This window comes from Leptodactylus fuscus, chromosome 8 (assembly GCF_031893055.1).
Source record: "Leptodactylus fuscus isolate aLepFus1 chromosome 8, aLepFus1.hap2, whole genome shotgun sequence".
NCBI lineage: Eukaryota > Metazoa > Chordata > Amphibia > Anura > Leptodactylidae > Leptodactylus > Leptodactylus fuscus.
In genome coordinates this window covers 5532896-5556308 of record NC_134272.1, presented here as the reverse complement: position 1 = coordinate 5556308, position 23413 = coordinate 5532896, and the positions used below count along the sequence as shown (strand labels likewise).

At 43.1% G+C, this 23413-nt stretch overlaps 2 protein-coding genes across 4 annotated transcripts in view; one reads left to right on the top strand and one right to left on the bottom strand.

Moving 5' to 3' along the window:
• Positions 1-55: 55 nt before the first annotated feature.
• Positions 56-6488, top strand: GNPTG (N-acetylglucosamine-1-phosphate transferase subunit gamma). The gene is made up of 11 exons (XM_075285094.1): positions 56-107; positions 780-834; positions 1711-1778; positions 2114-2168; positions 2728-2811; positions 3259-3352; positions 4414-4528; positions 4608-4690; positions 4840-4971; positions 5091-5169; positions 5447-6488. The coding sequence occupies exons 1-11, from the start codon at positions 71-73 to the stop codon at positions 5551-5553; spliced, it is 909 nt and encodes a 302-aa protein (XP_075141195.1). The 5' UTR covers positions 56-70; the 3' UTR covers positions 5554-6488.
• A 9599-nt stretch (positions 6489-16087) lies between these two features.
• UNKL (unk like zinc finger) overlaps positions 16088-23413 on the bottom strand; it is a 36734-nt gene continuing 29408 nt past the window's right edge. For all 3 annotated transcript variants that reach the window (XM_075285077.1, XM_075285075.1, XM_075285076.1), the window contains 5 exons: positions 19913-20005; positions 18733-18963; positions 18419-18621; positions 17783-18040; positions 16088-16625 (listed from right to left, as the gene is read on the bottom strand). In XM_075285077.1, the coding sequence (XP_075141178.1) occupies positions 16470-16625; positions 17783-18040; positions 18419-18621; positions 18733-18963; positions 19913-20005 (941 nt within the window). In that variant the 3' untranslated portion in view covers positions 16088-16469. The remainder of the gene's footprint in view (positions 16626-17782; positions 18041-18418; positions 18622-18732; positions 18964-19912; positions 20006-23413) is intronic.

The following is a 23413-nucleotide window of genomic DNA, read 5'->3' as shown; positions in this document are numbered from 1 at the left end:
TCACCCACAAGATCCATCTCTGCGGCCTCCGGGGCTTCACTTCCGGGTGCGGAGAAGTCATGTGACCATCATGGCGCCCTGCTGGTGGCTGCTGCTGCTGTGTATTGGTAAGATGATGGTGACCCCGTGTACAAGTGTAGCCCGACCTCACACCACAAATCCCAGCATTCCCTGCCACGTTATTCTGCCTCATGCAGTCTCCTCAGTGGATTCTGGGACTTGTAGTGCCCACTATGGCAGGGTATTGTGGTACTTGTAGTTCTAAGGGTAGGAGGGAATTGTCAGACCTTAGTAGCAGTGGTTTTCTGGGATTTGTAGTTCCCCCTGTGTGTGCATTGTATGATCAGGTCTCTATTCAATGACAGCAAGCAGAGAACAGCTGGGAATGAGTATGGACAATTGCCCCGAGCGCAGCAGACGCCCCCTGCTCTCCCTCCATGTGTATTTTGGTGCCCGACTCCTGTGATGTCTCCCCGGTGCCCAAATCTGAGAAAAAGTGGGGTGTGAATGGACGTTGCGGCTCCCAAAGGGCCCCTGCCCCCGCCCCTCAAACAGCAACCCTGAATTGTGGTCACAAATATACAGTGGACATGTCCCATTCTACAAGGAATAACTCGTGTTTTTTGGAGCTGAGATACCCCTTTAAAGTGGTGCAGTTGCCCTTAGCAATTTTGCCCAGGGCAGATTAGAACACAGAAGCAGCGATCTGATTGGCCGCCTGCGCGGTGTATAGATATACGGCGATTCCATCACTGGTGATGTACGGTTTTGTCTTTCAGTCTATGATGCCGCAGCCACGAAGATGAAGATCGTGGAGGAGCCCAATTCATTTGGGTAGGTGATTATATACCAGATATTAGTATCGATGACGGGTCATAAACATCAGATCAATGGAGTCTGACACCCAGGACTCTCACCAGTCAAAGACCGAAGTATTTGCACCCCTTATTCTGACCTAGGCCAGCAATATCAAATCGGTTGGAGTCTGACAACTTGCACCCTCACAGCTTGGCAGTTTATACTGGATGTAGCATCAGCTCTGCTTACCAAGCACAGCGCCACACCTTGTTAGTGGTGGTTATTGATATTGCAGCTCAGCCCATTCACTACAATTGTAATAAGCAATGGTAACAGGTGTCAAAAGTGGTCCTGGACATCTGATCTATGTGGGGCCACATAGTAGGCAAACCCTTTTTTTTTTTGGCCTCCATATGTTACACAGCCACCTTTGTTTAGCCCGCGCTCAGTATATGACCCCCCTTTCTATTGTTTTTCCATTCAGCCGCTACATATTGTATTATTGCAATAAGTAGCGGCCGGTACCTTTTACTCGCCCATCCATGCACCTGTTCAGGCCGCCTCCACTGTAGCTGGCATTGAAGAACAATAGAGGGGGGGGGGGGTTAACAGAGCTGGCCTATACAGGAGCGTGGAAGTATTGGCCATCACTTACTGCAATAATACAACAAGTAGCGACCGATTAGGAAAAGAGTGCTGCCCCTCTAGTTTATTCCATGAGATCGCCTCAGGTTGCATCATGAACAGTGAACCCCTGACCATACAGATGGCTCCCTGTATATACTGTACAGTTGCAGTTATAATCTGCTGCCAAAGAATGAGATCCAATGTGTCTGATCCTTCCTTCTGGTGTATGGTCATTGACCGGTGTGAATAGATAGGTAGTAATGATGTGTTCTTCATCTCTCTCAGGTTGAACAATCCCTTCCTATCACACACAAACAGACTGCAACCGAGGACGGATCCCTCTCCAGTCTCAGGTAACACAGACCTGAGGGAATGCAATGCTGCATGCAGCCTGTGACCAGCCGCAGCGCAGTGTGTGTAAGCGTAGCTCCTTAACAGAAGACCTTTCACCAATTCCAGGTCTTAGTATCTGTTAATAGTCGCTGCTCCACTGATTCCAGCACTGTTGGAATTTCTCTCTAGCCCCCACCTTTACTGAGTAACTGTGTCAGAATCAGATGAGCAGCGTCTATTAAATGATGCAAAGAGCTGGAATTGGTGGAGGTGGTGAAAGGTCCTCTGTAAAGAAAGAACTGGTTGTCTTGGGAGAAGTTTTTGCTGTTCATAGTTCCTTGCTTTATATTTACAGGACCACCGCATCTTTTCAGATTGGCTGGAAAGTGCTTCAGTTTTGTGGAGTCCACGTAAGTAAAATATTAGTAATATTGGGCAGCAGCACAGACATAACCCAGACTTGAGTGGTAGACTGGGGTGTCTGGGTTCCATTAAAGGGGCTACAAATATTAGACTGATAGTATTGGAAACCTTGCGCTTGGAAATGAAAGCTACGGTGCAGAAGTTTTGTGCGTCCTCCAGCCCACACATAAGATCAGTGGTCACATGACACAGCGGAGGACCAGAAGGGAGAGGATATAGCCTGGTAAGAAGACTTACATCAGAGTTCTACTTTATTAAGAAGATCTAGTAAAGGTCAGTGAGGCAGGAGGGGTTAATAGTGTAGTGCTCCCCCTAGTGTTTGTGTTGTTTCCAGGCTCTCCCTTATATCTATGTGGTCTGGTGACAGTCTGTAGTGATGTCATGTAGATATTATGTGACAGCTGCAGTCGGCTGCCACATTGCCCTTTTCTAGTTTTTATGTCATTGGACACAGACCTGGATAATGCACAGAGTGACTATCTTAGGTCTCCAGTTTTGCTGACCTGGCATGTACTAACCTTCTTGTTCTGGTTTCCTCCATACTAGATACAAATACGAGTTCTGCCCCTTTCACAATGTGACTCAACATGAACAGACCTTCCGCTGGAATGCCTACAGTGGGATTTTAGGGTGAGCATTTTATTCTGTTAAAGGCATGTTTCAGGTTGTGTATTTTCAGGAAATATCTCGCCTTAAAGGGAGCCTGTCTAGTACTATGATGCTATGCCGTACACTGCTCTAATACGCCCGCCTTCATCCCTACTGTCTTTGAGTTGACCAGGCCAGTGAGCTAAGCTGAAGTTTTCCCCTTGCCCTGTCACTCAAAGAAGTGTGGTGTGTAGCAATATGGAGCATGGGACCGCCCTCAATGCTCCAGATTACTCATTTGCATATTGTAAAATAAAGATTCTGCAGGCATGCAGAATAAAAAGGCCTCACATTCAGGTGAGCCTGAACTATCTGTATCTGGTGACAGACTCCCTCTAAATCCACAACCTACCAGGAATGACAGGCCGGGTCTATGACTCTGACATGTTTTATTTATTGAACATTGAGGCAATTTCTAATCTGTTTTAGGATATGGCAAGAATGGGAGATAGAGAACAGCACATTCACCGGCATGTGGATGAGATCAGGAGACACTTGTGGAAACAAGAACCGGCAAACAAAGGTGAATTCGGTCATTGGGGGATTTACTATCCCATGCAGGCCATTGCTCTGGTATAAATGTGAAGCATCTTTAATGCAGAGCGTAGTATTTGCACCACATTGTTGTTGATTCTGCGTCCACTCACCAGTGGGCAGAGCAGGGTGAACATCAAGTCTGGCCAGGGTGCAGGCGCCTCAGTCCTACAAGCTTCCTATATCTCATGTCAGAAAACATGCATGAGATAGACAGAGGTCTGCACCAGAATGAAGTGGCCAAAACTTTGAAATAATTCTGGTGCATCCCTCGCCGGTGGGGAGAATTGATCAACACTGGAATAGGAAACGCAAGTCTTAACAGTCTCCCCCATTAGGTCTAATCTTTTTATCCTGCATTATAGATCGGAAATCTGAGCGGTAAAGAGCTATGAAGACTTGTAGTTTACAATACCTGGCTTAGTGGAGGGGAATATGCCAGCTTCAGTCTAGGCTAGGGTATAGGAGAGGTGAATACAAACACCCCCGATAATGTATGATAGTGGAGGGGGGAATACCTGTGTCCCTGGTGGCCCAGAGTCGTGGAGGGGTGAATGCTGGAGTGGTAGTCTAATGTAATGGAGGACTGATCGCCAGCTTCCCTGGTAGTTTAGGGTGAATATCAGCTTCTCTGGTGGTCTAGGGCACAGTATTGGAGGAAGGAGGGGATGAGAGTATCCCTGTCGGTCTAGAGAGTAGTGGAGGGGTGAATGCAGTTACCCTTGGTGGTCTAGGTAAGTATCAGGGTAAAACCGATCATCCCTGGTGGTCCAGGGTAGTGAAGGGGGGAATGCCAGGATCTATACCAGTGTAGTGGAGAGGCTAATGCCACCTCTCCTGGTAGTCTAGTGGCTTGTGTCCAATTCCCTGATAGTCCAGGCTAGTGAAAGGGTTAAAACCCAATTCTTAGACCTGTGAAGCATTTTTAGGAACCCAGTAACCGTAGCTGTCCCTTATGAGTCTGACCTTGTGGGTGATGTAGACTAGTCTGTGTATTGTGTCTGCTCTTCTATCTCTATGGATTACCCCACGTGCACATTGTGCTTCCAGGTTCAGTTGGTCTGTGGCCGGAGCAACAAGTTGGCCGCGGTATCCGAGCCGAGTACCTGCGTCTACTCTATGATATTTGAAACCCCGTTGGTCTGCCATCCACATTCACTGCTAGGTAAGCCCCTCTAGACAAGATGCTGACAGCGCCCCCTGTCCCTCAGGCCTGTCATTAATGCTCGCTCTGGTGTTTGCAGTCTACCCGACCCTCCGACCAGAGCTGAGAACCCGGTGGGATGAAGCCGAACAGTCTCTGTATGATGAGCTTATCACTGAACAGGTACAAAGTGTGTACAAGCCCCAGCTGTGGTGGGAATAGGATCTATAGTGTAATATCTAATCTGCTGCGCTGTGTCAATAGGACTTTAAGTGACTTACCTTCATAAATACAGTTCAGACTTTTCAGTTTTCGTACGTTTTCCTTCACAGGGATACAAGAAACGTCTACAAGACATATTCCAAGAAGCCGGATACTTGAAAAAGACCTTGGTGAATGAAAGTGATGCAAAGCCAAATCTGACTCAGACAAAGGGGTTCGAATCACTGGAGCAGTGTATGACGGTACGGGTACTCGTGTAGCAGGAGTGTGGTTACCCATAGACTTTGTGAAATCGCTTGATCTTATCAGACGACATGTGCTCACTTTCTGTGCAGGTCGTATTAAAGGGTTTGTCTTTCAGGCTCACAGTGAACTGTCTGAGGAAATAAAGAGACTTCAGGGCATCTTGGAGAGACGCAGCATTCCTTATCACAAAAACGGTGAGCAAGACTCCCTCTTTCCATAACTAAGTGGGTGAGATATGCAAGTTATCTTACTACTACTCTGATTCCAACATAATGCAGAGAAACTGCAGCTGCATCTCCTTCCTCCCCCCTTAGATAATGTGATTTTTATATAAAATTACAAAATTCTATTTATTCCTCTTCTAGTTTCCTACTATCCGTTGGAATATGTATAGAAAAAGGTCAATAGATTTTGATGCTTTATGTGAACTAAGAAACCTGCTAGTCTGACTATGTATCTATAACACCGCAGGATCATCTAATACAGGATCACAGCCGGAGAGTTTAGTGACACCTACTCGGAGGGGTGAAGAGGATCGCCATCTACGTGGAGACACCGGAGCGAGAGATGAACATTAGGTACAAGCTGCTGATATCACGCGGACAGTCATCCATTCCTTCATGTTCTTGTCTAAACCTTCTCGTACATAAAGAAAGAAAGAAATTGGGTTGTAATATAATTCTTATTTCTAGTTGACACCGGTTTTTCAGGGTATTTTGTTGTGCAACTAAATCTTATGTCCCAGGTTTGAGAATCTCTGTTGCTGACACTAAAGGGGCTTCAGCTCCTGGCACCCGCCCCAGGGGCCACAGTCCTGATGCCATGTATTCTGTATCGGCCGGGAGTCAGTGACTATCCATGTTCTGCTGAGCGTTCAAGCCTGTGGATACGGTATATAAATACTCAGGATGAATATCGCTCTTGAGCTTCCTTTAAATCTGCATAGACAGAGGTGTCCACTTTTACCTTTGCTCAGATTTGGTTAAAGATCCCAGTTTCACCTGAAACAGATTCAATCCTGTATCACAACATGCTAGGAAAATCCTTGCTAGGCCGCAATGCTTAACACAACCACTAGGTGGCCAAGCAGGATAGATGTCTTGTGACAATATTACAAAAATCACGTTGTTTTGAAAAGCTGATCATCCGCTGACACCCACTTGTGATCAAGATGAAGGGTAAAGGAGGGCACATCTGTATATACATGACTATGTACAATGATATATCACACTTAGGATCCCTTTAATATGAACAGTGTTTTGTGCTATTATTGGATTCCCTTTTTTTCTCCCTAACATGTAAGAATAGCCTTCAGAAAGGCTATTCTTCTCCTACCTTTAGATGTCTTTTCCATGCCGCCATTTGGGAGAAATCCGGGTTTTCTTTCGTATGCAAAGGAGTTCTTGCAGCACTGGGGGCGTCCCCAATGCTGTGAGAGAACTCTCCAGTGACGCCTCCATCTTCTTCTGGAACAGTCTCTCCCTGCGTCTTCTTCTGTCCTGGGTTTCAATCTTCTAGGCCTTGGCAGAACAGACTGTGCATGCCTGGGCCACAAGAAAATGGCCGCTTATACAGTAATCTGATGTAAGTGGCCATTTTCTTGTGGCCCAGGCATGCACAGTCGGCTCTGCCCGAGACCTAGAAGATTGAAACTCAGGACGGTAGAAGACACAGGGAGACGCCGTTCGTGTAGAAGATGGAGGCGGCGCTGGAGTGATCTCTTGCAGCATTGGGGAAGCCCCCAGTACTGTTTGCGGGCTGGGGCCAACCCCCAATGCTGTGAGAACTCATTTGCATGACAAAGAAAACCCATATTTCTATCGAACGGCGGCGCGGAGAAAAAGGCTATCCAATGATAGGATCCCTTTAATGACCGTAGCCCCAGCTGGAAGACTGTGCACAATGGAAATAAATCTGAGTGTTATTTATTTTAGGTCTAGAGACCCCTGGAAGGTTCAGTTCTTGTAATTTCCTATAAATAAAGTTATTTTGTACAGGATGTGCCGCCATCTTTGTGAATGTGATACTGCTCTGGATGGTAACCTGAAATGCAGATGTTCTGACATGAATGAAAAAATAATAAATACATTTTTGGTCATTTTTGCACCAAAGCTAGACATGGATTCAAAGGGGAATGTAAAGGCTCCACTTCTGGCTTTGGTATAAAGAACCTGCTATGACGTTGCGTGTAAATCTACCCTAATACCACGGATTTGGGTGTGAGTGTATCACGTTACCCCGTCACTTAATACTAAGATTACCTGGGTGTGTTTCGTACCTGCCGAGTAACCGTCACATCAGAGTCTTATAAAAGAAGACCAGCACAACCATGAAAGATCAAAAATTATTATTTTAATTCCCATATTGATAATAAAAATAATTCCATGAATTTTGTAAACCATTGCATAAATGCTATAGTGTAAAAGGTTTTTTTTTTTTTTTTTTTTTTCTTTAAAAACAAGTGTTAACAATTGGAAACGATTCACTAGAAGTCAAATGATTATGCAGTTATAAATAATACCGTCAGGAAAAAAAAAAAAGACAATCCCATTCACAAGACCATTCTTGTTTGATACAAGCAAGCCAGATTAGCGTCCATAAATTAATACATGTAAAATCTAGAATAATAATAATAATAATATTTAAGGTGGTATACGGACCACAGATACACAAGTATACCGTAACAATATTACTAATAGTTCAACACTAGGTAAGATAAAGAGAGAACCCAAAACGATATGTCGTCCGAAAGAAACAAAAACCCCTACAATATGCAGCTTGAATCCCATCGTAAAACCCTCCAAAGTCTGCAAAACCCTGAGAAACCAAAAAAGCAAATGCATCCTACTTGTCGCTGTATGGCACCCACGTAAATCTGCACAAGGTACAACCATGGAGGATCGGTCACGGATTTCGTGATACGTACACAATGTTACAGGACCTGTCCATACTGGAGGATTAATTTTGGATTGGGACAATTGCTACGTCCTCCTCGCTACTGACCGTGCACAGCGCTGCTTAGAATTGCAACTCAGCTCTGTTCACTTGAATGGGACTGAACTGCACAATGGCCGATAGAGATGTTGTCACTGCTTTATTCCTAAACACTTAGTGATAGGGAAACTTGTCAAATGGAATTACTACTATAAAGGCATGCTGCAGTGTAAAGCATGGCTGGAGGATGGATTGGGGGCTCAGGCTTTTTATGGTGGAAAGATTTCAGATGACCTCATATCCTACAGCTAAGACTTTAGTATTGATGACATCCTTCAGACTAGCTTTACCATGCACAGCGCTATACATGTTGTTGTGGCCATGCATGGTACTGCAGCTCTGACTCAAGTGAACGGAGCAGAACTATGTGCAGTACCAGAGTCTAAGGCCTTATTCAGATCAATAAAACAAAGGCCATTTTTCGACAGAACTCAATCACATTGATGCTATTCACTTCTTCATTCTTTCTATTGGTTCGTGTCACAATATAAGACAAATCCTATTTTATCCTATCAATAGACGGACGGACGGGGGTTGGGCTGCAGCTTTAGCAAGTGCCATAGGAACACTCGTGGCAGACTAAGCTTATATTATTTAGGTAGATACGGCCGCCCATTAACAGATCTAGCGTGCCACGCTACAACAAAAGCCCATTTGGCACCCGCTACAATCATGATAACAAAGATGGCGACATTTCAGGTGGTATCTCATGTGTGGTATTGCACCAAGTGACCGATTCTCTCGAATTATTTGGTCGAATAGGATACGATTCCCGATTGTGAATATTTACTGTAAATAAAGAAGAATTTGATACATTTCTTATAGTGCATTTATTCATTATTTGCATCTTATAACTTGCAGTAATTGCATACACCATGTAAAACAGACAGTCCTATGGAAGTCGCCTATGGCCAGAATACTACCATCTACATCATAGCGAATGGATCCCAATTTTAGACTCAAAACTTGTCGATCGGATCAAGAGTTAAACTTACAGAGCAATGAAAAGGTTCTTCAAACGAGTGGAAGGAACTGCATACGAGGAGCCGAGCCCAGCATTAGGGTCAGACCTGGAATAAAATGAGCTCAGGGCTTCGAAAAAACAAACCTACAAACCTCACGAGCCGGTAGTTTCACACGTTGGTGCATTTCTTTGGTCTGTTACTTTTCTTTAAAAATGAATCATGCAAAATATATAAAGAAAAATGTAAAAAAAAAAATTGTTACTAAATAAAACAATGCAAAAAACAAAAACTATTGCATGTTGGTTACGCGGCCCCCGGGGTGGGTGCGGACTCATGGCTGTGGTTTAGTTAATAGTCCCGAGACCCTGGGCACAAAGCAAGCCTTACTATTACCTTCCCTAAGCAGCTGATGGATTTGCTGCGACAATACAAGTTTACAGGTTCACTCGCTTTATACATGTGTATCGTACAATTTTTCAGATACAGAGCGCCAAATCTCCACTAAGATTGTCCAGGACTATAAAATTGAGCTCCACTTCCTATTCTCAGACCCGTCACATCCACTGGTCACATGGCCATGCTGCAGCTCAGTCCCATTCAAGTGAATGGAGCTGAGCTGCAACACCAAGTACAGCCACTATAAAACGTATGGCACTGTGCTGGGTCTTTGAATGTACTGTATGCCAATATGCATTAAAGGGATTCTACCATTAGAATGGAATATTTTCTCGATAACATGTAGGGATATCCTTAAGTAAGGTTATTCTTCTCCTACCTTTAGATGTCTTCTCTGCGCCTCCGTTTGGTAGAAATCCAGGTTTTCACCGGTAGGCAAATGAGTTCTCTCGCAGCACTGGGGGCGTCTCCAATGCTGCAAGAGAACTCTCACCTCCATCTTCTTCAGGAACGGCCTCTTCACGCGTCTTCTTCTGGAGTCGGGTTCAAACTTCGACTTGTGGCGACTGGGCATGCCCGCCGACCACAAGAAAATGGCCACTTACAATACTGTGTAAGCGCCCATTTTCTTGTGGCATGTGGGCATGCGCAGTCGGCTCTGCCCTAGGCCTAGAAGTTTAAAGCCAACCCCCGAAGAAGACCCGTTCCTGAAGAAGATGGAGGCGGCTCTGTAGAGTTCACTCGCAGCATTGAGGACGCCCCCAGTGCTGCGAGAGAACACATTTGCATACCAGCAAAAACCTGGATAGCACCGAATAGCAGATACATTTACAATCAGAGGCAATACCGATACCCATCAGACATGTGCCATGAAATAGCTAAAGATGGGAAGACCTGCTTAAAGGGGTTTCCCAGGTTTATTAACTGATAACCTATTCTTACGTCCCTGGCACCCCTGCTGATCAGATGTCTAACAAGACCGCTCAGGTGGGAGCTGCAGCCGTACATTTGTATAGCTCTGGTTGGTATCTCAGCTCAGCCCCATTCACTTGAATAGAACAGCGTTGCGAACAAGACATATGACCAATGCACATGTATATGTATGTGTTTATATATAATTATACACATATAATATATACCTATAGTAACTTGTGGGTTTCAGAGGCTGTAATTTCTTACTAGCGGCAGGACGATGACATATCCCCATTAAACTAACTAATTTTCCATTTAAAGGGGACCTCTCACGACCACCCCCTTAAGTAGGTGTTGCTTCGCCGATTCCAGCTCCGTTGGAATTTTCTCTCTAGCCCCCGCCATCCCTGAAGAAGCTATTAGTTTCATTAGGTGGGAGGTCTCAGGAAGTCTACTTCTTTCCAGGACCGCCCACTTGACAGTAGGAAGAATAACGAGTGCTGAAACTAACTGCACTGATGGCTCGGGAACTGCGCAGGATAGAGAAAAAAAATTCCAACTGAGATGGAATCAGCAAAGCAACGCCTACTAGAGGGGGCAAAGAGCTGATGGAGGTGGTAAAAAGGTCCTCTTAAAAAAGAAAAAAAAAAATTGAAAAAAAAAAACAACTTGAGAAATGAAGCAAATACAAATAAAAAAAAAAACATTAAAAGCAATTCTGTTCCTTTTCTGCATCTCCCAATAAGTGCTACAAAGTGAAACACACTGTCTAAACTTATCTGTCTTTTCTACAAACAGTTATAAAACACGCATTTATACATCGGGGTGTACGGATTGCAAAATTTAAAAAAAAAAAAAAAAAAATTAAATATAAAAATATATTTTAAAAAAAGTTAAAGACCAAAGAAAAGCACCAGAATTCTGTTTGGTTTTCCCCAAGTGCATAATAAGCATAAAAACTATTTAAAAAAATTAAAAAAAAAACAAACGGAACAAAACCTAAATATATTGGACTATACCACAAATCAACACTTCGGAAAGTTACAATAAGAAAATGAAATTAATGCGTATGGCCACATGTTAACCTAAAGAATATTTTCATTACATATTAAAATAACAAAAAAAAAAAAAAGCTAAATAATTAAATTAAAAAAAACCAAAATGCTACGTAATATCTGTTACATCATAAACAGCTAGAAAACGTCATTCCACGTGTCCAATAACTGGCGCCTACTCTCTAGAAGAAATAACAAGTATCCATTGTAAGGGGGAAAAAAAATAAAAAATTCTAAAAAAATAAAAATAAAAAATATTCATACAACACTTCTAATTTGGTCACGGTTTAAAAAAAAAAAATTATAAAAAAAAGTCACTTCGCACATTTGTTCTGCCTATCGAAATGCTAATCGTCAAATGTCTTTGGCAAAAGACCACACGAAACATGAGGAAAGACAATATTAATACACAGAAGCTTCACTCATAACACGCAGCAAATTGTGGCAACGTTGTATCGAAAAATCGTGAAAAACCGGTTGAGAATTTGTCATTTTTGAAATTTGAAATAATGGAAACAATGTTGCGGATTGTGTATAAAGTTGTATCCGGTCGGTTTGGATGCATAGCTCGTTATTAGCGGCAGGTCCTCACCCACCATCTTGTTATATTATTGATTATTGATTTTTCTTGCCCCTCTCCACAGCGGCAACGTGCGGAGAAGCGTCATCTCTTTGCCGCCACGTTTTTGCTGGGCTTATCAATGAACTTCTCTAACATGTGACAGCTGAAGTACATACGTTATGCAACACAGTAGTTGGTCATTTACAATTCGGGATGGGTGTCACTTTTTTTTTTGTTTTTTTAATTTTTTTTTTTCTTTCAACAGAAAAAACCCCAAAACATATAAAAGAGCTCATTCAGTAAATTATACCTAGATACAGTGTTAGATTACAGTATTTTCTAGAGTCCTGAAGTGCATTATCCAAACCATCAAAGCCTAAGAAAACACTATTAGAAATTAGAATTTCACTTCATGCTAAATGTTTGAAAAGTCGTCATGAAACTGTAACTGATCGGAATAATAAACGCCATCCTTTCCGGACTCCTTCCCACCGCCATACTTGGCGTTGGTTACAAGTCACACTCAAAAATTGTAGGGATCTTGGATTAAATTACTAAAACAGTACCAAAGGAACACCAGGTATGGAGGTGGGACGGGCTGTGACGGCACCTTAAAGAGGATTTTTACATTGGGATTTTTTGTTTTTTTAATATATTGCTCAGAGCGGGTAGCCGATCTATAGTCATAGATACAAAGTTTTCACCACCAGAAAACCCCGGGGATGTACTGATCAGCTTTACTACTCCCTGGAAACCCCTTTAGGCCGGGGCCCCACAGGACATCAACACTTCATTTGGCCCACGGCGGAAATGGTGCGGGAAAAATTGTGTCATTTTACAGTAAGGCTGGTCTTACATGGCCGTAATGTACCGGTAAGTCCACAAATGGTTTGCAATTGAGGGTTTTCAATTGCGGACACATTATATTCAGTGCGGCCTCTTGCACCACCGGATATTTTTTTTTTTTTTATGTAGATTGTGAGCCCCACATAGAGCTCACAATGTACATTTTTCCCTATCAGTATGTCTTTTTTGGAATATAGGATGGAAATCCATGTAAACACGGGGAGAACATACAAACTCCTTGCAGATGGTTTATTGCCCTTGGCGGGATTTGAACACCAGGACTCCAGCGCTGCAAGGCTGCAGTGCTAACCACTGAGCCACCGTGTGGCCCCCACCACCGGATATTTTATCATAGTGTGGCCGGGCCACAACCGAGGCCCACAAAGGCAGTGAATTCTCGGCACTGCACGGACTCGCCCATAGAACTCTATAGCCGAGTGCGGCAGGACACGGGCGCCTACAGTGTCTATGTTGCCGATCAGCAACTTGCGAACCATAACATTAATATGGTCGAGTAAGACCAGCCTTGGGGCTTAGTGAATAAGATTCTAGTGAATGTCGTGCCCACTTTGTGGTAAAAACCAAGGCATGGACACGCCGCGATTTCCAAAACCGATACGTTTTTGGAAATTGCAGCATGATTATTATAGCTATAGTGGCAGTTTCCCCATAGGTATAATTGTAACAGAAAGTCCGCAGGGAAAAACTCTGAAAACTTTGTGTCTAAAGCGCTGCGGGAAGAACCGCGAGGTGTTGTTTTTCCCGCAGCGCTTTTTTCTTGCGAGACGTCCCGTGGGGGCCTTAGCCTTAAAGTTATTAAAAAATTTTTATTTAATGTACCAATAAGCATCTGGATTTGGCAATGAAGGAGATGATCACAGGCCAAAATATAATTTTCTGAGTATATTGTATTATATTTTATTTAAAAAAATAAAATAAATAAAAAATAATAATAATATATATATATATATATATATATATATATATATATATATATATAAATATCAGTTACAGTTTCATGAAAACGACCCATTTCTTATAGATCTGGTACCAAGTCATTTTAATCTACAGCAGTAATAAAAATAAAAAATTAAATAAAAGATGGTAAAAGCACCACAGCCAGGATCAATACAGATATGAAGTTTTTTTTTGTGTTTTATACTCGTGTTACATTTTGTTTTTTTGTATACTTTAGGAATAAGTTAACAAGCAAATTTTATTTGAAACTTCCACTTATTCAAGCATGCCCAGAAAAAAAAAAAAATTAAAAAAAAAAAATTCTAAGAAAAAAAAAAAAATCTGCAAAACACACAATGAATAAAAGAACTTAAAAAATAGTTTAGCTGCTGTAAGGTATAGGCACTTGATCAAAGTGGCCGTGTGACCTCATTTCACATATTTGAAAAAAAAGCTTATAAATGAATGATATCGTGAGGTTAAAGATCCATACAAACATGTTCATTATGAAAAAAGCTATTAAAAAAGTACAGGAAAAAAAAAACAAAAAACGTTGCCATTTAATAAAAAATAAAGTACAAAAAAAAAAAAAAAAGATGGTTCCTTCAATGATTTTTCTAGATGCTTATTAGAGATGAGCGAATAGTATTTGAAAGACTTTCGAACACCTCACTCCATAGGAATGAATGGACCGCTTAAAGGGCATCCTATCAGTCAGACACAATTTTTTCTAGGTACCACGTTGGAATAGCCTTAAGAAAGGCTATTCGTCTCCTACCTTTCGTCGTGTTCTCCGCGCTGCCGTTCGCCTTCAATCCCGGTTCTTGTCGGTATGTAAATGAGTTCTTTCGCAGCACTGGGGGCGGGCCCAACACTCAGACAGCACTGGAGGGTCCCCAATGCTGCGAGAGAACTCTCTCCAGTGCCGCCTCCGCTTCTTCAGCAGCATCATCTTCCGCCTCTTCTTCCAGTGGTGCCTTGTAACTTCTAAGGCCTTGGGCAGACTGTGTATGCCCACAGGCCACGAGAAATGGCCTCTTACACAATATTGGAAGCGGACAATTTCTCGTGGCCTGTGGGCATGCACAGTCTGCTCTGCCCAAGGCCCGAGGCCTTAGATTTTACAAGCCATTGCCGGAAGAAGCTGAAGATGATGCTGCTGAAGAAGAGGAGGCGGCACTGGAGAGAGTTCTCTTGCAGCATTGGGACCGCCCCCAGTGCTGTCTGAGTGCTAGGGCCCGCCCCCAGTGCTTCTAAAGAACTCATTTACATACCGACAAGAACCAGGATTGTAGGTGAACAGCGACGCAGAGAAAACGACGAAAGGTAGGAAACGAATAGCCTTTCTTAAGGCTATTCCTGCATGGTACCTACGAAAAATCGTGTCTGACTGATAGAATCCCTTTAACCCCTTGCTGTTCGGCCGCTTCCATTCATTCCTATGGGAGCGAGGTATCTGAAACTAGTCGAATCATCTCTTCGGTAACTATGTGCCTTCTTATTCTCCATCCGTTTGCTGGTTATAATTATAAATACTATTAGTTTGCACTTACCTGAAAACTGTAAAAACCCTAAACTCTAATGTCTCACTACTCAGTATTGTTCATTTAATAAAAGTTACTAAATTCAGCATAGGAAAAAAAACAATAAATTTACTACACATTTTTTTTTTCTTAACAGTAATAAACTGACGTGAAATATTTCTTTCAGTTCACAGTACACACAAATAATAAAGAAAAAAAGCTCAATAGTCATCGCATATTAATAATATATAAAAACCAAAAAAAAAAAATTCTACAAAGCAGCTTAAAGCAATTTTATAATAACCTCTAAACGTAATCCCTGGTTAACAAAGTGCTTTGACAAGAATTAAACTTCTTCAAAATAACCTAGTAAAAATAGTGCTAGACTGATTCCAAGCTCACGAGTTGTATGTTCAACAATGCCGTCACATAAAGCACCAATATATAGATAGAGATATATTTATATAAATATACACATTTGTTTTTTAGAACCTCGCGGGTTCACAATTCGTTAACCCCTATGTCGCCCTTGGTGGAGTTCACAGAATCGACTTCAGTTAAATCCGATCGGTTTTTGTTTTTTTTATCTTTTTGTTTCTTTTTCTAACCAAAAACGATCAATTGCATTTCGTTTTGTTATTTTGTTGCGATATAGAAAAGGCAAGCATTCCAGAACAGACCGAGTTTAAAGACGACGGTCCCGCCCCCCGCCCTGCTGACGTCCTCATTGGCCGCATTCACACGAAAAAAAACAAACAAGGGAAAAGTTAATTTCTGGAGGAAAGGGTAAAAAATTCACACCGTGTTGATTCTTACGGGTGGATCCTGCTGGGCCTTGCAAGATTTTTGGTGATTTTGGTCCTTGGATCACCCCGCAGTTCGTTTCGTGGGGACTTTAGGTCTGGTCAGCTGCCTGTGAAGATTCTTCTACAAAGTCCTGGTAGGATTCCAGATTTGATAACGGGTTTGTCACTATTGGATTTACCCCCCTCTCTGCGCCTTGAATACTTGTGGTCCATGTGGTGTCACAGACCCCAAGGGGTCCCGGACGTGTCTGCTGCCCGGGCGCAGGGTGCGCACTAAACAAATCCCTAATGTTAGCAAATTCTTCCAAATCATCCTTTGTGGGTAGAAATCAGTCTACGAGATACATTTTGGATACATTTTTTTTTTTTTTTTATACCTTTGAGTTATTTCTAAATGATATATAAAATGCTAAAACACATATTTGATTATTTAGTCGATTACGTGGTACAGACGGATGTCCCGCTTTCGGAAGGCTCATCACCATTTCATTCTTTTGGTCTTGCAGTAAGGACATTCCGGTTTGCTAGTTGCGCACTGTTCACATAATACATAATGCTGGCAGGGCTGTAGGACTATACTTCGGTCATTTTCATGGCATACAACGCACTTCTGGGAATGCAGCTGGAAAATCAACTGGACAGGAGGGAAAGAACGTTAAAGGGGTCGGCTGCTTTAGGGAAATCTTACCAAACGCATCGAAAGTGGGATTTTAATAAACGCGCCGATTCTTATGTTCTGCGTTTTCATTGTTTCCTGTAGAAGCTGCGTCCCCTCGTGACCGAACATCTCACTGCATCCAAATCTATCCAGATATAGTGTGTTACTATAGAGTAACGTGAAAAGTCACGTGTCGCCCCCCCGTGGCCATATTATGCATTGAAAAATACAGTTAACATAAGAGGGCGTAGCTTTTGAAGGATCGAAGAAGGTGCAGAACTTTAGCTAAAGATGTATTATGTAGCTTACAAAACCAGGTTTTCAATCCATTTCTTAAGATTTTCCTAAAATGGACAGCCCCTTCTACTTGGTCAGAAATAAAGATATCCAGGGACTGGGTCTTACCCATTTCTGGCTGAGAAGGGGTGAGTCGGAGGCAGACCCCAAACCAGCCCGGAATCCCAGGGTTCAGAAGAGCCAGAAACAAGTAAGATTATTCCGGATAGTCCGCTTAGAATACTGGTATAGAAAAGACTATTAGGATAAAGCAAATCTGCCACAATGACAGCGCAGTCCTATCTGGAGGAGCGGAGAAGATTGATATACAGTTCCGATTCATTTTACTCTATTCATTCTGGGCTTAGGAGTCCAGTGGGCGGTCCTACTCAGTCATAGCCTGTTCTCACTATGTAAGTGTATATAGAGATGGCTGTCAATCACTGATAGGACCGCCTACTGGACTCCTATAATATGAAAGAGCAGACAGTACAAACGGATAGATGACAGGTTATAATGAGTATCGTCCCATAACACTATAGATCAATGTTTGTCCTTCCTGCAGATTCTGCTGCATTTTCAGGTTCCCTTTACATTTGCACATATTTTCCATAGGGGATTTTGCTGCAGATGTTAAAAATCTGCAGAAAGAATCCACAGCGGTGGGTCCCAGACCCCGAATCTTAAGGGAGAACTTGTTTCTAGAAGGTATTTAAGGAATATCCTACTGAAATGTCAAATGTCTATGGTGGAAATACCGCTTTCCCCTAAATGACCTAATGGTAGGGACATGAATTACCCAGCACCCCGCTGACGGGATTGCTCCACGAATGTAGAGCTCGCACGGCCGTACTTACCCCCTCGATTGTTTCCAAGTCAGAACAGAGTTGACTTTTCAGAGAATGTAGCTTTGGTAAAGGAAGCTTCTCTACATCGCCATATTTTCTCATTAAGGAGAACTGCGGCGATACGCACAAGACATCAAACTCTTCCTGGAGTTTCTTCAATTTCCCCTCCACCTCTTCCTTCTGTAAAAGTGCTACTTGTCTGTCTGCGTCGGCTGCCTTGGCGCGCTCTTTAGCCTCTTGGGCTTCTTTTTGCCATGCGTCACAAGCCTTGAGAATAGAGATCGATATTTTAATCAACACGGCGACAATCAGGCTAAATGTACATGAAATACTCTGCAATATTGCAATATACTCCCATCCATATACTGAGAACAGAGCGGCAGCAGGTAGTCGTGTTCTCCGTGCAGCGGCCATGTTGCGTTACTGCAGTTCCACTCTGTTCTCCATAAGTTACTCACTTCCAGCTCTGTCCTACATTTAGCAACTGACTAGTACAGCTAATCAGTGAGGGTCCTGGATGTCAGAACCCCACCGATCTAACACCCGGGTCATGCCCAGAGAACCCCTTTAAAAACACCAACTCGTCTTCTATAGGAGTCCTAAGTATGGAATCTGGTGCAGACGGCGACAGGTTGCGATTCTCACCTGTTTTACTTGCTGCCAGGAGTCTTCCCATCTTTTTATTTTTCGTTTGGCGTCGTCGAGTTCTCTCCTAACACGGGACAGCTCGCTACCATTTGAGCTGGTACTGGTGGAACTGGTAGTAGCACTACTAAACACTGGTGAGGGACTGGGAGAGAAACTCCCACTAACAAAGTCCCAAATACTGCCCGTCACTCCATTTAACCCTGTGAGAAGGAAGAAAACAGGAGTCAAAAAGCAAATTGGACTGTATCACCATGCTGACAGTTTCCCATGAAGGGTGACCACACCATGTACATTTACTCATAACAACGTACCTAGAGAGTTGTGTGAAGAGGTTGACGTGCCCAAGGCGCTGTGCTCGGACTTGAGGGTCGGCGTCTGCTGCTGGCGGGGAGCCATACTGGAGGCGAGATAAGACTGCGACAGTGACTGGGAGAGCGAGCTCAGAGGAGAAGTGGAAAGAGAAGAAGAAGAATGGAGAGAGGAGGAACGAGCAAGAGATCCCGGGATATTCACAGGTGCTGAACTTCCCAGTAACCTTTGACCTGAACATAAAAGAAAGAAATATAATATGAGCTCATTTGTATTGTAGCAGGAGGTGAAGATTAAGCCGGCCACAATGGAAAGAGAAACCTTCCTATGCAGATCTCTCGCTCCCATAAGGATTGCACCTGCTAAGAGACGTGAACATTTTACAAGTGCTCGAAATAGCTCTGCGGCTGCAAGGTGAGCGACAACACCTGCAACCCCCCCCCCCGAGTGCTGCAGACACAGCGGCAACACCTCATATACCCCAACACCTTATATACACGTCTCTAACATGGCGCCCATTCCCACCAATCCTCCTAAAGTTCCTAAATTTTACTCTAGAATCGGAGAATCCCCTACAAGGGGATATTGGAGGTTTGCATATTGATAACCCATCATTAATATATAATCTGTGATCAAGCCCCCAGGGACCCCCCAGATCAGCTGCTTGCTGAGGTCACTGCAATGGGGCAAGTGCTGCCACCTCTTCACGAAGTACCAAGTAGAGCGCTGTACACTGAATAGGAGTGCTGCCTGGGATCGCAGCACAGCCCTGCTCACATGAATGGGACTGAACTGCTGCTATAGGACAGAGGCTGCTGTACTATGTGACCAACGGACATGACGTCATCGGCACAGAAAACAGGCTGCAGCGGTCATGATCAGCCACTTGCAATCCAGCCAAAACCTTATCTCCACTAGTAGGAAGGAAATGATACATTATATAAATAAAACTATATGTCATTCTTTTGTCTTGGTGCCCATGAAGGATCCAGAATATTAATAAGATTGGAATACTTGCCCACTTGCTATATATAGTAAGTTTTGCATAGATAACATATATATATATATATATATATATATATATATATATATATATATACACACACATATATTCATCATGAAAACCATCTACAGGCTTAACCCTTAACCCCAAGGTCAGAGGTAACACATGAAGGTTCTTACTCGATAGGCCCAGGTCACTGTTCTCAGAGTCTTCTAATTCTTTATCTAAAGATGCAACATTTATATTGCTAAAATGAAGATCTAGGGCAGAACCTGTGAAGAAAGAAGCAGATTACTAGTCAGACCTGGGAAGGGTGCGACTACGGGATCACAGGGTAAAGCCTCGCCCCTACCGTTACATAACATGGCAACTTAGGCAAACTAAAAACGTTCTTCACCAAAACATCGCCCCTGGCAAAGAGAATGTGTGTCACTGTAATCTATGCAGACAGATAGAAGGGCCTAGACTAGATGAAGGGACATAGTCCGCCCACTCCCTCCCTCTTTCAGGTGCCCTCGGCTACATTGGTTTTCTATTGGGAATCGTGTGACCCTGTTCTATAGGTAGGTGGGAGTCTCGCTTCTTGGACCCCTTCCCATTAGACACTTTACTATACATCTATGATGGAAATACTCCAGTTTTTATGGGCTTATGGGCTGGGTGCCAGTTTTTATCAGATCAGAGCATTAGTCCTCCGACAGTGCCGCTATACAGTGTACGGAGCCTTCTCCTGCCCCTGTCGAGGTGCCAGCATGGAAGGCCGCTGGGAGCAGCCCATCTGTGTGAGCTCATACAGATCCCATATTGATAACCCATCCCAAGGAGAGGTCATTGGCATCAAAATTGTCATCCAGCCCAGAAAATCCCTTTAAAGGGGTTATACAATGAGATGTTTGGGACCCAAGAGGGGAATGATAGCAGTTGGAGGGGAGAATCAGTGAGAAGAAAAATAACCCCCAAATTTTGCATTTCACACTGCAGGACAATCCTCTATGGGCAGCACTATGTAATATAAATATATATATATATATATATATATATATATATATATATATATTTTTTTTTTTTTCTACTAAGTCCAATTTTCTCCCCCTGCTTGCAATAAACAATGATAGGGGTGATGATTCTGGTTTACGTACAGGGAGCCCTAACCTATAGCATAGCCTTGTATGACATGCTTACAATTATAGTGTGCAAGGCTCACACACATCTGTACTGCACGCTATACTGCATTTCTGACAGAAAACCAGATGACTTGTCAGATGTAGCAGAGCAGAGTTTGCAATGTAGCACACTATTGTATGTAATTGGGATTTTACATAGGGCGGCAGATAATCCTCCTGCGACTAACCTTAGCTCAAAGAGTTAAAACGACAAACAAATGCTCCACTGCACCAGTATTTAGGGACGCTGGTCACACTTGGGCACTCACCGCCCACGCAGCGGTGCCCCGGAATATTAGTGAATGAACCACACACAAAAAAGGAGCAGGTCAGTCAATATTCAGAGCTACTATATAGTGGGCAGGGGGTTAAAGGTCTTGAGACTTTGGTGTAAATGCAGGGACATTCATAAAAGATACAGCAAGCTGCTCATACCTATGTATATAGACACGTCCCATAAGCACCTACGTTATTACAAAGGACACTACACAGGGCATTATACGACCCCCCTGACGCTCAGCTACATGCAGGCAGGTCTCTCCATCTATAGGCGTGCAGTTCCTGTTCTAATGCAGTCCAGGAGGGCACCAATGCCGGGCTCACTGGCACACCTTTACCCTCTTCTTTCATTATATTCCTTCATGCAAGTTGTAGAACTCTCTGCAATGATTTTCCAAGTTTGATGCATTGCTAAGCTGGCTGCAAAAGATATTAAGTCACCGTACAAGAAATACAGAGCAATGCAAGGAGAGGCAGGAGGAAACAGCTATTCATAGCGATGTGTAGTGAGAAATAGAAGAAATGCAGGCGGCGGCGTTGTGCTTACCATCTGTGTATGTGCTGACTCACTGGCTGCAGTCCCCGGCTCTGCTTATACATAGCCTGTACCATGGCAGCTGATCACGGCAGCTCCCTGGTCATGTGACCGCAGTCACATCAGGAGGCTGTCATAGGCTCCCAGGGATAGAGGAGGACTTACAGGATCAATGTGCTTCAATATCAGCGCACACACAGGAGAGTCAGACTCTGCCCTGATAAATATATGGGCAAGAAAAATGATTGGGCATGATTCATTTAATGAAATCCAATGCTCGGTTCTGCTGGGAGATCAGCTGCTGCCAGGGGCGAGTATCAGGGCTCAGCCAAAGTGCATCTACCACCACCCCTGCTACCTCTTGTGTCACCCCTCTAACTCATAGATTGTAAGCTCTTGTGAGCCGCGCCCTCAGTCCCATTGTGTGACGTGACTTATTACCCTGCAATGTCTATTTCTGTCTGTATTTGAACCTTACAAATAGGTTGGTGCTATAGAAATAAAATGTATTCTTATTATTAGATTCACTATTATATGCACTCAGGTCTACTAAGGATACGGGAAAATGCAATATTCAATTATTTCCATAAACTTTAGACCAATATTGATAAAACCCCAACTCATTTAGTGGTATTTAAAGAGATTTTCCAGAACGTATGTATTGATGGCTTATTCTTAGCCTGGTTCATCAATATATAATCTGTGGGGACACCCTGGATCCTTACTGATCAGTTGTTCCGAGTGTTGCAGCCTCTTCCTTGTGCCAATATCACCACAGTCACCTATTACATGGTACAGCAGAATCTCAGTCCCATTCAAGTAAATGAGGCCGACCTGTAATACCAAGCACGTCACGTATTTATTGGGGGGAGATTTATGAAGACTAGGGTTACTAATGCACCTACAGGTCATAGCTGGTGTAGATCCCCAGCACATTATTGCCATAAGTTGTGATCAATCTCATTGGGCTGATGGCTCGTCCCCCGCACAGTGGCCCAGGAATTTAAAAAGTTGCAGAAAGCTGATGTACAAGACATAATAAATCTGCCCCATGGTATGTTTTTGTGCCACAACGCTCACCTTAATGCCTCTTCGACCAGCTGATCTGTCGGGATCCTGGGAGTCAGATCTGCTCAATCACATAGTGATGACCTATCCTAAATATCTAAGTCCAGGAAAACCTCTTTAAAGCTAAGGCCCCACGTGGTGGAATTGCAACTTGTGTTTTACAGTCCCAGCAAAGTGTATGAGATTTTGATTAACCTCATCCACACATTGCAGAAAAAAACAAAAACGAACTATGGAAAAACTACAGGTGCATTTTGGAAAATGCAGCAGATTAATTTTAGTTTCAGAATTGCAGACATTTCCCTATAGATTTAGTATTAGAAGGAAAAAAGCAAGGAGAACAAAAACGCTGCAGAAAACCAATGTATTGCTACATGGGGCCTTGGAATAAAAATCGTTTTAGCAACTCAATGAGAGACTCATTCATCTGCAATGAAGCCAGTGTGTGTGACCTTATAGATGGACCAAAGGCCTCTCACTTCTGGCAATAAGGTGACATAGACATTACATAGAAGACACCACAGCGTATGGCTTGTCCCTCATGCACCTTATTAACCCAATACTGGTTGCTAAGGAAGTGATATCTATCTATCTATCTATCCATCCCCTATCCATCTATCTATCTATCTATCTAT